Source organism: Pan troglodytes, chromosome 13 (genome assembly GCF_028858775.2).
Source record: "Pan troglodytes isolate AG18354 chromosome 13, NHGRI_mPanTro3-v2.0_pri, whole genome shotgun sequence".
Classification (NCBI taxonomy): Eukaryota; Metazoa; Chordata; class Mammalia; order Primates; family Hominidae; genus Pan; species Pan troglodytes.
In genome coordinates, this window is record NC_072411.2 from 59,741,227 (window position 1) to 59,756,430 (window position 15,204).

General features: G+C 39.9%; 1 protein-coding gene across 3 annotated transcripts in view; it reads right to left on the bottom strand.

Annotated features, from left to right (window-relative positions):
• Positions 1 to 6,198: 6,198 nt before the first annotated feature.
• Positions 6,199 to 15,204, bottom strand: part of ACVR1 (activin A receptor type 1) — a 139,363-nt gene continuing 130,357 nt past the window's right edge. For all 3 annotated transcript variants that reach the window (XM_016949840.4, XM_009443520.5, XM_009443522.5), the window contains exons 10-11: positions 8,193 to 8,323; positions 6,199 to 7,418 (exon numbers count right to left, since the gene is read on the bottom strand). In XM_016949840.4, the coding sequence (XP_016805329.1) occupies positions 7,284 to 7,418; positions 8,193 to 8,323 (266 nt within the window). In that variant the 3' untranslated portion in view covers positions 6,199 to 7,283. The remainder of the gene's footprint in view (positions 7,419 to 8,192; positions 8,324 to 15,204) is intronic.

The following is a 15,204-nucleotide window of genomic DNA, read 5'->3' on the forward strand; positions in this document are numbered from 1 at the left end:
CTTTCTAGACAAAATTAGAAAAAAACTACTTTAAATTTCATGTGGAGCCAAAAAAGAGCCTGTATAGCCAAGACAATCCTAAGCAAAAATAACAAAGCTGGAGGCATCATGGTACCTGACTTCAAACTATAACAAAAGGCTACAGTAACCAAAACAGCATGGTACTGGTACCAAAACAGCTTTATAGACCAACAGAGCAGAACAGACACCTCAGAAATAACGCCACACGTCTACAACCATCTGATCTTTCACAACCCTGACAAAAACAAGCACTGGGGAAAGGATTCCCTATTTAAAAAAAGGTGTTGGGAAAACTGGCTAGCCATATGCAGAAAACTGAAACTGGACCCCTTCCTTACACCTTATGCAAAAATTAACTCAAGATGGATTAAAGACTTAAATGGAAGACCTAAAACCATAAAACCCTAGAAGAAAACCTAGACAATACCATTTAGGACATAGGCATGGGCAAAGACTTCATGCCTACAACACCAAAAGCAATGGCAACAAAAGCCAAAATTGACAAATGGAATCTAATTAAACTAAAGAGCTTCTGAACAGCAAAGGAAACTATCATCAGAGTGAACAGGCAACCTATAGAATGGGAGAAAATTTTTGCAATCTATACATCTGACAAAGGGCTAATATCCAGAATCTACAAGGAACTTAAACAAATTTACAAGAAAAAAACCTCATAAAAAAGTGGGCAAAGGATATGAACAGACACTTCTCAAAAGAAGACATTTATGCAGCCAACAAACATGAAAAAAAGCTCATCATCACCAGTCATTAAAGAAATGCAAATCAAAACCACAATGAGATACCATCTCATGCCAGTTAGAATGGCGATCATTAAAAAGTCTGGAAACAACAGATGCTGGAGAGGATGTGGAGAAATATGAACACTTTCACACTGTTGGTGGGAGTGTAAATTAGTTCAACCATTGTGGAAGATAGTGTGGCAATTCCTCAAGGATCTAGAACCAGAAATACCATTTGACCCAGCAATCCCATTACTGGGTATATACCAAAAGGATTATAAATCATTCTACTATAAAGACACATGCAGACATATGTTTATTGTAGCACTATTCACAATAGCAAAGACTTGGAACCAACCTGAATGCCCATCAATGATAGACTGGATAAAGAAAATGTGGCACATATACACCATGGAATACTATGCAGCCATAAAAAAGGATGAGTTCATGTCCTTTGCAGGGACCTGGATGAAGCTGGAAACCATCATTCTCAGCAAACTAACACAGGAACAGAAAACCAAGCACCGCATGTTCTCACTCATAATTGGAAATTGAATAATGAGAATACCTGGACACACAGGGAGGGGAACATCACACACCGGGGCCTGTTGCAGGATGGGGAGCTGGGGGAGGGATAGCATTAGGAGAAATACCTAATGTAGATGACGAGTTGATGAGTGCAGCGAACCACCATGGCACGTGTATACCTATGTAACAAACCTGCATGTTCTGCACATGTATCCCAGAACTTAAAGCATAATTAAAAAAAAAAAAAATAGAAAATTGTTGCTACTGGGGAAGGGGAAAATGAAAGCAGAAAATTGCCCAGGATTGCTGGTTTTTATTATAAACCTTGTAGAACACTATAGACCACCTGAAATCCCAAATCAGCACAATACTCCCATAACTTCAACCTTCCAAAATACATTCTCATTTTAGAAAGATGAAAACTACAAAAAAAAATGAAGAAATAACACAGAGCAACACCACTCAGAGATAATCATGTTAAATATTTTGGTATAACTGGATACTTGTTTCTAGGCATTTTTTCAACAACTGACTTCCTATCTGGCATGTAAATTGGTATCCTGAATTCATTTATAAAAACACTAAAACTAAATAAGAGGAAAAGATCATTTGCCGGAAAAAGAAAGCCAACCTCTCCCAACTCATAACACAGCAATTCAGTATGCATATTCTATTGAAAAGAAGTCGATAACATTTTCACGCAAAAAAAAGTAGAAAAAAAATGTGTAATCTCTTTTAACAAACAGCAGCATATAGCATATTAATTAAGAGTCCAGGTGCTAGAATAGTCTACCTGGGCTCAAATCCCAACTCAACTGTATTTTTGGTTGTGTGATGGACACTATGATAACCTCCACAAACCTCAGTTTCTCTAAATGTAAAATTAAAATAATAATAGTACCAACCTCCTAATATTTCTATGAGGAATACCTGTTCAACAGTAAGCAAATAACCCAGCATGTAGTAAATGCTCAGTAAACATTAGCATTGTAATTATTATGATTAATATCTATCTAACAGGTGAGACACAACAAAAATATGTAAGGCCAGCAGAATAAACAAAGGGATTTAACAAAGCCAAACGCAAAGGGTCACCAGTGTGAGAGGAAGCACAGGACAGAAGCCTCTCTTCTCTGGTATTTGACACTAAAATTTATTTGTCAAATAAGTCAATCATGGATGCACTTTAAATTCCAAGCTGAGGAGTTTCCAAGCAACTTTAGTGACCTCATCCAACAAGAAAGAGTTGCATGGAGAGGGTAACAGTTATTCAGAGTGATTCGGCTAATGGAAACTGTCAAAATAACAGTGCAGCAGGTTACACTCTACAGTATAGGTCTTGCACAATAGGACACTCCTCAAAAATGTGAATTCATTAGGTTTTGAAATACAGCTGACCCTTAAACAGCATGGGTTTAACTACATGGGTCCACTTATATTCACAAATTCAATCAAAAACACAGTATTCGCAGGATGTAAAACCTGCATATAGGGAGGGCCAACGTTTCCTATGCAAGGGTTCTGCAAGGCCAACTGTGGGACTTGAGTGTGCATGAATTGGTGTCCTGGGACCAATCCCCTGCGTATACCGAGGGACAAGTCTACTGTATCCTCGGTCCCTGGCAGAAGGAGAGTAAGAGTCAGAATGCTTTGAAAAGAAAGCTTGGGACCCAAAGAAGTGCTCACATATAACACAGGCCTATAGCGATTGAGAGATTCCTTCAGGGCATTCCAATTTCAGTGAAGAAATTATTTTGGGATGGGGTGAGAGGCAACAGGAAGATCATCCCTTCTTGTTGGGGAGCAAATATTCTAGAAAAAAAAGAGATTTGCCCAGGACTTGTGTCACTTGATCTTCCTGTGAAATATAAACACATTAAGAAATAAAACAACAAATGTCGGGCCAAATGCCCTTTATTTTCTTAGTCCTTCTCCTAGGGAAATATATAAACTGAAAGGCAAGGGTGGGGATAGAGGTGAAGGAGTCACAGGTAACTGAGAGAGCTCTAGCCTAAAAACGTAGTAATTATCTGATTTTAGTTCTGCTACTAATAAGCTGAACAATCACACTTCATCACTGCAGCACTTTCTGGTGTGTAAATTGGAGATATAACATCTGTTCTACCTACCTTAATGAGTACCACAAAAGAGATAATGAATGGGATAATGCTTCCATCAGTCCAAGTCCAGTCAGGATACTACATCAGTTTTTTGTTTTTCAGTAGAGAGAATAGTTGACTAGGAATAACAAATTATTAGTTACATAACAGAAAAGGCCAAAAAGACATTAAAGTGGCATGGAGATAGCCAGGCATAGAGGTGCACGCCTGTAGTGCCAGCTACTTGGGAGGCTGAGATGGGAGGATCACTTGATCCCAGTTTGAAGCTGCAGTGAGCCGTGATTGCACCACTGCACTCCAGCCTGGGTAAAAGAGTGAGACCCCTTCTCAAAAACAAAAACAAAAAGTACCACAGAGGAATCAACTAGAGACAGCAGCTTGGTATGGTTGTGTCCCCACGCAAATCTCATCTTGTAGTTTCCATAACAATTGCAATCCCCATGTGTCATGGGAGGAACCCGGTGGGAGGTAATTGAATCATGGGAGTGGTTTCCCTCATGCTATTCTCATGACAGTAAGTTCTCACGAGATTTGATGGTTTTATAAGAGGCTCCCCACTTTGCTCAGTTCTCATTCTTCTCCCTGCCACCACATGAAGAAGGATGTGTTTGCTTCTCCTTCTGCCATGATTGTAAGTTTCTGAGGCCTCCCCAGCCATGCTGAACTGTGAGTCAATTAAACCTCTTTCCTTTATAAATTATCCAGTCTCAGGTATATCCTTATAGTAGCATGAGAACAGACTAATATACAGCTACACCAAGGCTAAAGGAACAAAGGGAAGTGGTTGGAATTACCAGAACTTTGAGGTTTAAAGGGGAGCACCCAGAGAGCTGATCCTTGGGCCTCTGAGGAGGAGGTCCTGTTGAGCTGGTACTGGTGTCTCTGAGTTTGAGGGCAGGGCAGCCCTCTGAGGTGTGAACCCTGGTCAGTCGATACTGGCATCTCTGAGGTAAGGGCACAATAAAGGTGCTTCTGCAAATTTTAGAACAACTGCAAACTAGATTCACCTACTGCTACTGCAAAAAATGGCTGCTGCCGGGGTTAAGAAAGGAGGCTGGGGTTAGGCTGACAGAACAGGAAGCAGGATGGAAGGGCCAAGTCTCTTCAAAAAGACTCGCTTGAGGGGAATGGTAAGAGCTCTTTAAATAGAATCAGTTATTCACTCTCTCCCATTTGTGTCTTTGTTTTGCTGAAATATGCATAACACTCAACAGAAAGACTAAAATGAAAAGGAAGGACATACTGTTGAAGATGGAGACTAAAATGAAAAGGAAGAACATACTAAGTACTGTTGAAGATGCAGAACCAGAACTCTCATAGGCGGCTAATGGGAATAAACACTGAATAACCCTTTGTGAAGGAGATGGTTTGGTAACATCTACTAAAGCCTAACATACACTGGACCCTATTACCCAGAGAGTGCACTCCTGCATGCACACTTCTGGTATGATTCCATTTATAAAGTCTTCAGTAAGAAATGAATATGATCAATGCTTTTAGAAGTCAGGAAGGTGGTTACTCTTGGGGTTGGAGAGTGAGGTAGCAGCAAGAGGGAGACTTCTGGCATGCTCTGCTTCCTCATCTGGATGCTGCTTCCATGGATGTAATAAATTCATAAAAATTCATCAGGTTGTACACTTTTATATATGTATACTTTGATGTATGTACTATTTTAATAAAAGTTAAATGTAATGCCATTCCATTTCTGGGCATATACCCAAGAGAATAGAAAGCAAGAACTCAAAGAGACATTTGCATACTCATGTTCATGGCGGCATTATTCACAAAAGCCAAAAGATGGAAGCAATTCAAGTGTCCCTCAGTGGATGGATGGATAAACAGTTTGTATATACAAATGTGGAGTATTATTCAGCCTGAAAAAGGAAGAAAATTCAAACACATGCTACAACATGAATGAACCTTGAAGATATAATGTTAAGTAAAATAAACCAGTCTCACAAAAGGACAAATACTACATGATTCCATGAGGTGCTTAGAGTAATCAAACTCACAGAGACACAGAGTAGAATAATGGTTGCCAGGGACCAAGGAGGGAGGAATGGGGAGTTACTGTTTGACAGATATAGTTTCAGTTTCACGTGAGTTCTGTGGATGGATGATGGTGATAGTAGCACAAGGTGAATGTACTTAACATACACTTAAAAATTAGTAAGTTTTATGTTATCTGTAACACAAATTAAAATTTTGATTTGTAATTTTAAAAAATGTCATTCTAATATATACCCTCCAAGTAAATACATCCTAATGAAGTTATTAACTTACCTCTGGAAGACATTCCGGCATGTTCACACCTCTTCTCTTATTGGGCTACTGTTAACTCTACCTTTTAATCTTGTGTACAAGCAGTCAAAAAACCGAGAACGGACTCTCCCAAGCAGCAAGGGCGGATGCATAAGACCACTTTACACTCACGTGGAACCTTTCACTCAACAAAATGCTTTAACATCCTCCTTCCCGTTTACACTCACAACACCCCCCTGTGAGAAAGGCAGGTCAGAGAGATCTGTTACCCTCACCTTACAGCTGGAGAAACTGACTGAAAAAAAAAACCAAAAAAACAAAAAAATCACAGCCAAAGGAAGAAACAAATTTTCTTATACCAAATTCAAGCTGTAAGACATCCTTATGATGTCTTACATAAGTTCATGAGTAGATTTAAAAAGCAAATTCAATTTACAAATTAGTTTTGTGCTTCTATTGCTCCCATAAGAAAATGCATAATGTTTGTTACACAGATCTTTTTTATATTTTGAAAAACAATTTCACTGTTTGACTTGAAAACAGTTTATTTAATTTATACAAATAACTACTAAATACAAAAAGTAGATTAAAACAAAATAGTTATTTTTTTCTGGCAGAGTTTAAATGCACGTAATGGATAATTCTGAAGAAAATGCATTTTCCCCGTAGCGTTCAGGACTAAAATTCTACTGAAATCTTTGCTTCTAAATCAGTAATATATTCGGTGGTGTCACGTGGGTAATGGCTAAATACGTTCTGCATATGAACTGAAAAAAAGTTACAGTCTACACACATACAAATGTGAAGCACTTAAAATGTGAATTTAACTGATAATAAAAGAAAATGTCCATTTTAGAGTATAGTGTTAAAAACATTTCTGTAATAAAATCATAAGACCACATAAAAATAAGCTTTAACATATGCACGAAGCAGTTTTGTAAAAACTACCAAGTGCACAAGTAATAAATAATTTGCAAAGTTGTGTATAAACAATTCCTAATGTTCGGCATCATTGTAAACATCAGCACATGTGTAAAATGCAGCAAAGTCTGACATTACATTTTGTTTTGCCAAATTGAATTCCTATTATCCAAAGACAGACCAGTGGAGTACGCAGCCAACATTTTGGCAAATTGGGTCTTTAAAATTAAGAGTAACAGTGCAAGTAAGGAATGCAAAGAATTCCTAGTGCAATAAAGAAGAGAAGCACAGGCAATATTGCTGATTAAAAATTCACCACCTCCTTGAGTTTCCCGTGGGGAGTGTCTAGGAGACTTGTGAAAGCTATGCAAAGCCACTGACTTAATGCCCAGATCTCTTTTAGGATTTCTCTGTGTTCCTCCAGTCCCTACCTTTGCAACAGTGTCTGTCCAACATTAGTCTCTGCAGTGTGAACAGTTCGTGAAATGCCCAGTTCACAGTCATCGAGCGAGGTTAGGGTGGTTTTGATGTCTCCCCAACACATGGCTGGGTACGACGTCTGCCTTGTCAAAGCAGCCATTTGGGGAGGGAGACAGATGGATTCCGTTCTGACAACCAGTCAGGCCAGCATTAGGTCCCAGCTGGACAATGACAACAACGTCAAATCTTCCTTCTTGACACTATGAAAATGTCAACAGTCAGTTTTCAATTTGTCGAGGGAATTATCAATTTTGGTCAAAGTCTTTTTGATACGCAGTGCTGTGAGTCTTGCGGATGGATTTTGATACCAGCATTCTTTCATTAGCTTGGCCAGAGAGGTTAATGTCTGAGGAGAGAAAGAACAAGCACCACAAAGACAAACTGGCTTTTTAATGGCCCTGGAAGCTGGGCTGATATCATGTCTACTATTCTGAAGAACTCGCAGGTCTTGTGAAATTAGAGTTATGTTACTGTCATCTTCTTTAAGCAAATATTCAAGCTTTAACCACTGATAAAGAGGCCACTCTTAGAATTTCATGAACTCTGTCCTTTGGACTCTTAATGCTACCAATTTATCAGGTAAACGACATAGGCCAGATTGGACCCCTTAATGATTTTATGGGTGCCAAAAGCAGCAATACTAACCTAGAGATAATCCTGAAATTTCCAAATAGGGTCATTTCTCATTGTTTTATATCTGCTACTACTTATGAGTAGCAATACAGGATCTTCAGCATTCAGCAGCTTGTGTTTGGGATTTCAGATATACAGAGATGGAAAGGAGGTTAAAAGCTTCACTTAAAGTCTCTTGGTTTATACATGCAGTCTTAGGGCTAATAGCAGTAGTCATGTGTCTCCCGATTCCTGAAGCTGCATATTCACAGAAATTCTTACAAATATTGTCATTCACTAGCAACCCCTATGAGATATGGCTTCTTCAAGAATGGAGTATTTTTCTGAACTTACTCTTCTAGATCTAAACCCTTCTATATAAAATAGGAAGAGAAAACAACAGATCCACGGGACAGATCACTCAGATGCGATACCAGTTGAAACTCAAAGGGAAACAAATAGCAAACAATGGAAAAGAGCTCTAAAACTGAGAAACTGGCATTCTTACCGGGTCTGAGAACCATCTGTTGGGTATGTTTGGCCTTTGTTGATCCACACAGACTACCTTCCTCATATCTTCAAAACTTGGGTCATTGGGAACCACATCGTAGAACGGTGGCTTGTAATCCTCCACTATACCTGCACACAAGGACAAGAATTGTGTTCGGTTAGCAAGAGAGTACAGGTTGCCCCAAGGTTTCATTGATGGGTGTCACAGGTTATAATGTGACAGAAGAAAATACTAATCACCTTCCTCATACCTCAGGGCAGTCCTGGATGCTAGAGGTAGGTCCTAAAACAGGTGGGAGAAAAAGGCAATAAATACACACCCTGCATGGTATTGGAAGAAGGATAATTGTTAGAAGGAAATATGTGAAAACTTCTCATGTAATCATAACTACTAGCAAAACTCTCCAACAGTGTATATTAACAGCTCTGTAATGCCCAACAGGGCACTGGAGACATAGAACAAAAATTCCTTTGGTGATCAAAAACACCCAAGCTACCTATGGAAAGTACCTGAATCTAGTGGTTTCAAACCATAAATAGAAACAAAAAGTTGTCCACAAACTAGAGCTAGGGAGTAATAAACCAAGACCATCATCAAAATACCCCTTTTTCTGTTAGAAAAGTATTTTGTTAAGAAAAACATTGCTATAAATTAATCTCTTCCATTTGGAGGGATGCAAATAATATAATAGGAAATACTCATTTCCTCATTCATTCATTCTACATGTACTGAGTACCCTCTAACTACAGGCACAGCTGTCTGACTGATGGCTCTATTATTTACTATCATATTGAAGGCACAAAATAAAATGTAAAGAAGATAGCCATGTGGGAAGGCAGAGGAAAAGAAGGATAAATAATGAACTCTTCCTCTGCCCAAAAGCAAATATGAACAGTAGCTAATACCAGCTTCTGCCCCTGCATGATTTCCAATGGCCTGGAAACCTTTTCTTTTCCAGCAGAATTATGTCAACTCCTTAAACAGAAAAATTTTTAACTTCATCATTTGGAATTAGAAAATGGATTCTTCCCCTTCATAGAAATAAAACCAAGACATCTATTATTTCCTTTCCCTCAACAAAGGGTTCAAACAATGAGGTAATAACTTGGTTTACTGCTCTCTTTTCTTCCTCCAGGCGACTTTCTTCTATTCCTAAATACCTAAGAAGTTGTTGGAGGCGACAGAAGGAGACTGTGAGGAAAGTTGTAATTCGGTTGTTCTAGTTCCTACAAGCCACCTGAAAAGCTTCAATTCCCTTTTCATTTATCACAGAAATTACTCAACAGTGGGAATCCATCCTTACAAATTCCATACAAATACGAACCATTTATGCAAAAGATTAGATATAAGGAGCATCTTTTCAAGAAATGCTACATATCTTTTTAAAACTTCACAAATTTGGCTAAATAAAGGTTTATATTTGAGATGGAAACAAGTCTAAATTATATTTTTTAAAAATCTAGGCTGGGTGTGGTCGTTCACGCCTGTAATCTCAGCACTTTGGGAGGTCGTGGTGGGTGGACCACTTGAGGTCAGTGTTCGAGACAAGCCTGGGCAACATGGCAAGACCCTGTCTCTACTAAAAATACAAAAATTAGCCAGGTGTGTTGGCACGTGCCTGTAGTTCCAGCTAACTCAGGAGGCTGAGGCACAAGATTTGCTTGAACCCGGGAGGTGGATGTTGCAATGAGCCAAGATTGCACCACTGCACTCCAGCCTGGGTGACAGAGTGAGATTCTGTCTCAAAAAAAAAAAAAAAAAAAAAACTAGTTAATTCCAAATAACTTACCCACATTGTGTAACTGCATTTGAAATGCATATCAGTCAGTGGATTAAAACCTTTCCTGGCAAATCATAAACATCATATTGGGTATAAACTGCTACTCTCAGAAATCTTGGAACACCTCATCTTAGAGGCCCTTCTTCTCCTGTAAGGATCCCAGGAAACATTCAAACAAAAATCTTTTAATTATTTTCAGTACTAACAGACACCATCTAAAATACAGCTGAACATGGACCTAGAGAGATATTTTATGCGTTTTCCAGGGTCAAAAGAATTTACAGAAAACAGTAAGACACGTGCCCTTCACCATCTCTCAATTTTTCTGAAAGAGAATGTATTTAATAGCCTGGCTTAATATTTAAAAATCTAGCATAACAGCCATCTTTTTGGAGTAATTTACCTGTTGAGCTTAGAAAGGGTTATGTGAATGTGAACAGTAACACAAAGTTGAAGTTTTCTATAAATGCAAAAGGAAACAAAGCATGGCTGGATTTTTAAAACATGAGATCTGGTGATACCAAACAATGAATTTCACTATACAAAGCTGAAGTTTGCCCTTGTGTTTCCATTTCCCATGTTTCAATTTTATTAAATGTCCCCATGTTTTAATAAAAGGAGTCAAGTATTTTTAAAAGACCATTTAACTGATTATCCCTGGGATTTAGTCAAGCCTCTTTTTCCTCAATCATTGGCCAACTGTTGATTGTTTTCACCTGATGCTGGCCATGCTTCTCCAAAATAAAATAAACCTGGGATTAAGCTCTAACAGTCACTACGAACTCCCTCTGATCAAGAAAAGCAATAAATCAGTTGAAAGTGCATTACTGCTACGGTAGGATGCCGTATTAAATGCTGAGAGTGATAAAAATATAAGACATGCTCTTGTTTTCCAAGGAAATCAAAATCTAGTGGAAGAGCAGGACAAGTCTCTCATTTTTTCTTCCCTGAGACAATGGAAATCTTGTCAAAAAGAACCTCAAAATCTTTTTTCACCCATTTACTTTGTACCTTGAAAGGCAAAACTATATTAGAAATTCTCATTCTACTTTCACTTGTGAGATCCTAAATTGACTCAATGGCCATTTTGATTAGCTGGGTGTGCCCAAGGCTGTGCTTGGCAGGACGGATAAAAGATGAAAAAACGGTGGCTCACGCCTGTAATCCCAGCACTTTGGGAGGCTGAGGTGGGCAGATCATGAGGTCAAGAGATCAAGACCATCCTGGTAACATGGTGAAACCCCGTCTCTACTAAAAATACAAAAATTAGCTTGGTGTGGTGGTGTGTGCGTATAGTCCAGGCAACTAGGGAGGCTGAGGCAGGAGAATTGCCTGAACCCGGGAGGCATAGGTTGCAGTGAGCCGAGATAGTGCCACTGCACTATAGCCTGGTGACAGAGAGAGACTCTGTCTCCAAAAAGAAAAAAAAAAAAAAGAAAAGAAAAAGATGCAGTGTTGGTAATGAGGAGCAGAATAATGAGAAAGGTGAAAGAAAAAAAATTACAGACTAGCTTTAGAGGGAAGAGCACAGAGAAGAGAGTGGGGAGGGACAGTGGCACTTGGCAGTGCTCAGAGGAGAAAACACCTCCATGGTATCACAAGTCCCCATATATAAACTGGGTGCCGTGGAAGCACAGGTAAGCCTTCCAGGAGGGAAGTGGGGCACGGGCAGAACAGAAAGATCAAGAGTTTGCAAGGCAGAAAAGATGACAGGGAAGAGAAACCCCTACGGAGTGGGTGCATTCCAGGCAGAGGGAGGCTATGGGGCAATGACAGGAACTGACAAACCATCCTCTGACGTTGGAGAGGTAGAGAGAAGTTCTCTGGGGCTGAAATAGGTGCATGTGGTGGCAGGAGAGCCGGGGGAGAAGAAGGGGACAGGTGAGGCCAGACTGCGAGGTGACACATGCTGTCAAGGTAGGAAATGACTGATTTACAACAGTGCCTCATTTCTGCCAGAAAGCCATAATCAGCGTAGCCAGGCAAAAAAGTGAACTCTAAGTCCTTTAGAGGCAGCACCCAAGAAGTTACTGCCAAATCGTGAGCCAGCAAAGAGCACAGCATGAATTCAGGCAAGTAACTAAAAATACAAAGCACTTCAAGTGCCAAATGAGCAGTGCAAACAACAAACGACACAGGAAGGCAGGGGAAGAGGCACTCTTAAATGGTGGCCAGGGACGGAACAGACTGAGCCAGGCCTCGCCTCCCATGTAAGGCGGCCAGCGTGACTCAAAGGGCCACGAGAAAGAAATAAAAAACATTATTCATAACCTACTCCCCCACAACTTTTGGCAGGGGTGTCTGATTTATACAATAGTTTTTTCCTGGGCATATGTCTAGTTGAAAGTTTTCTCTTTTTTGGGGTAAGCCTATCTTTATCAACCAATATCCCTCCCATTAGTTTGCTATATGGCTCTGAGTAAACCCCTTAGCTGCCAGGCCTTAGTTTTCCAATACCTTTAAAGCACACACCACAAAGCCAACGTGCAGATCAAATATGTCCTAGACATGCACTTTGAAAAGCATGAAACGCCAGTAGCCTCTCAAATGTCCAGAAACAAGTCCTTCCTCAAGATCTTGCCCCCCGAGGTCCTGAACTAGACACCCATCTTCTTTCCGCTTGACAGCTACATGTGGGACCCGCAGGTCTCTCTGCATCAGTCCTCCCCTGCCAACCTCCACCCTATCCCACTGCCCTCAGTGAGATCTGTAGGAGAAAGCTGAAAAAGGAGTTCACTGTGCCCCTCCTCTGCATGTATTCCATCAGTGCCGTCCATGGGAGCCCACTCCCTCCCCACCAAAGTCCGTTCCCCACCACTGTCCTTCACATACCTGGACATCAGCCACACCAGAATTACTTGTGTTCCATCAACAGGGCACCTTTATGGGATCCTTCAGCCCTACCTTTTGTCTGGCATACCAACTGTCATCGTGGTCAAGTTTTATTTCTCATTCCCACCTGCACCTCACATCCTCCCAAGCTTGTCCAACTATGTTCTCATTCAACCCACAGATGACTCAATTCATGCTTCTCACCTTCTGAGAAGACTGTCCCATCCTGCTACCACAACACAGGGGCCTAGACAAAGTTCAGTGCCCTCACCCCCATACTCAGTCACTTTCCTGTATACCTCAACCACAGTGACTTGATCTATTTATTTATAATAATTTGACTCTTCAACAAGAATGTGAGCACCTTTAAGTCGGATATTCTGGGGATTTTTTGCCCAGGTGCTTCCCCAGAGCATAACACAACACCTAGTGTATTACAGACACTAGATACACAAATAAATGTTGATTATATATGTCCACAATCCTTTTTCAAAACTCTCAAGGTTAGATGCATTTGCCAAATTTGGAACTTTTTACATTTTATAAAGGTAATAGCATACCCTATATTTTATGTAACATCCCCAGCAAAGTCTAAGGAGTATCCCCATGACCAAATATATTTCTTCAGCAAAATATATGACCAGTCACACTAGATGGAATAAATAAAGGTTATACACTGACACACGTCCATTCAGGTCACGTTTGACTATCACATGAGTTCAGGTCAAGTGTTCTGTCAAATAAGTTATGAAAAAGCTTTCAAGTTTCAAAGTTTTGGGGACTTCTCAGTTGCAGATAAGAAACTGTGGACCTGGCTATGCTTTGAATTATCCAAAGGTAAGGGAAAGAGGAACTGATGGGATGTTAGAGCCATGAGAATTCCATCCTTCCTTTCCTTCAAAAGAAATTGAGGGCCACATTGGAAAAAGTACTTTTCAAGTTCACAGCTAATTAATGGCAAAGTTAAACTAGAATCCAATTTTCTGTTTATATTCTAGAATTCTCCCTAACAAGCCACCCATGGGATAATGAAAGACATTTCTCTCTCTCCTTGCATCTCATGCCACAGTGTGCCTACTTCTCATTACAAACTCTCTTCATAATCCTCCAACTTGGGTAGTCACATCAGATATCCAGGTAATGAGGACAGAGTCTCTGGCATGTATATCCATACAAAGAGCTATTTTTAACAATTAACTCCTACAGAAGCGCTGAAATCCTTCAGAGGACAGAGCATTAGAAGTAAAGCTATTTTAGAGAGGGGAAAAAAAGAAAATGGCCCATATTTGGCATCTGAGAACACTATAAGTGAATACAGTGTTTCCTTCAGGTGTGGCACGTGAGAAAATTTGATGTGGTTCATGGACTAAACTTTTTCATCTCATTAGTTACATATTTATTTTCATAGTTATCTTCCATTTTATGCCATGTGATACTGGTTTTCCATTTCCAGCAGTGATAATAATTTCCTTTCAAAACAAAATTAACTTTGAAAAGAGTTAGCCAATTTGAAGGAAAAGATTCTGTAAATGATGGCACAAAGTAGCATTTGGATATGGAAAAAAATGATGAGGGCAGTATGAATGAATTGGGAAACACTGAGTTCACAGAAAGGCATCATTCTTCCTGGTGAGACATGATTCAAAAAGGTATATTCAATATTTGGGTTACTTCACCTAACATACCTCACAAGAGGGCTTCGAGATATTTCTCATGCCATGGCACAGATAAAACATGACTCATGAATAAATGGATGAGGCTGTTCATGGCAGAGGGGATGACAGCCCGAGTTCTGGCTGCTTGGCCCGGCCACACTGCCAGAGGGTTATGAGAATCAGTACCTCAGGCATTCCTGTAACTCATGGCAGGCACTTCTTCCTGAAAGCAGGAGTTGGAAAGACAGCCTTGTCCCATGCTGGGTAAAGTACATGCTGTGACAGCTGTGTCCTGCCCCTCTAGCCCATTGTAATTCATGGGCTTACGGAGCCATGTACATTACTCAAAGTCCAAACTAACTGCATTCTCAGGAATCTGTTAAAATTATAAAATTAATTTCTATTGTTGGAATTCTCATCGATGTAACACAGCAAAAGTAAATGGTTTATAGATTACTGTGTAGTTGGACCCTACTAAAAACATGTGTCAATATTACTGTAAGTTGTCAAAGGAGAGGGCAAAAAGCCTAGAGATGCTGCATGGCTATTCCCTGGGTTAAACTATGAACAAGACAGCCTTAGAGCTTGCATACCTCCAAAATCGAGAAAGAGAGGAGCACCACAAGAGTTCCAAACATTTGGTAGCTATGAAGAAAGGCTTCTTCAGAAAAATGTATCATTCACTGAATGTTGTGGCTGTTATAAGGTTTAGGATACAGATATTTGTCTTGGTGAAAGACTG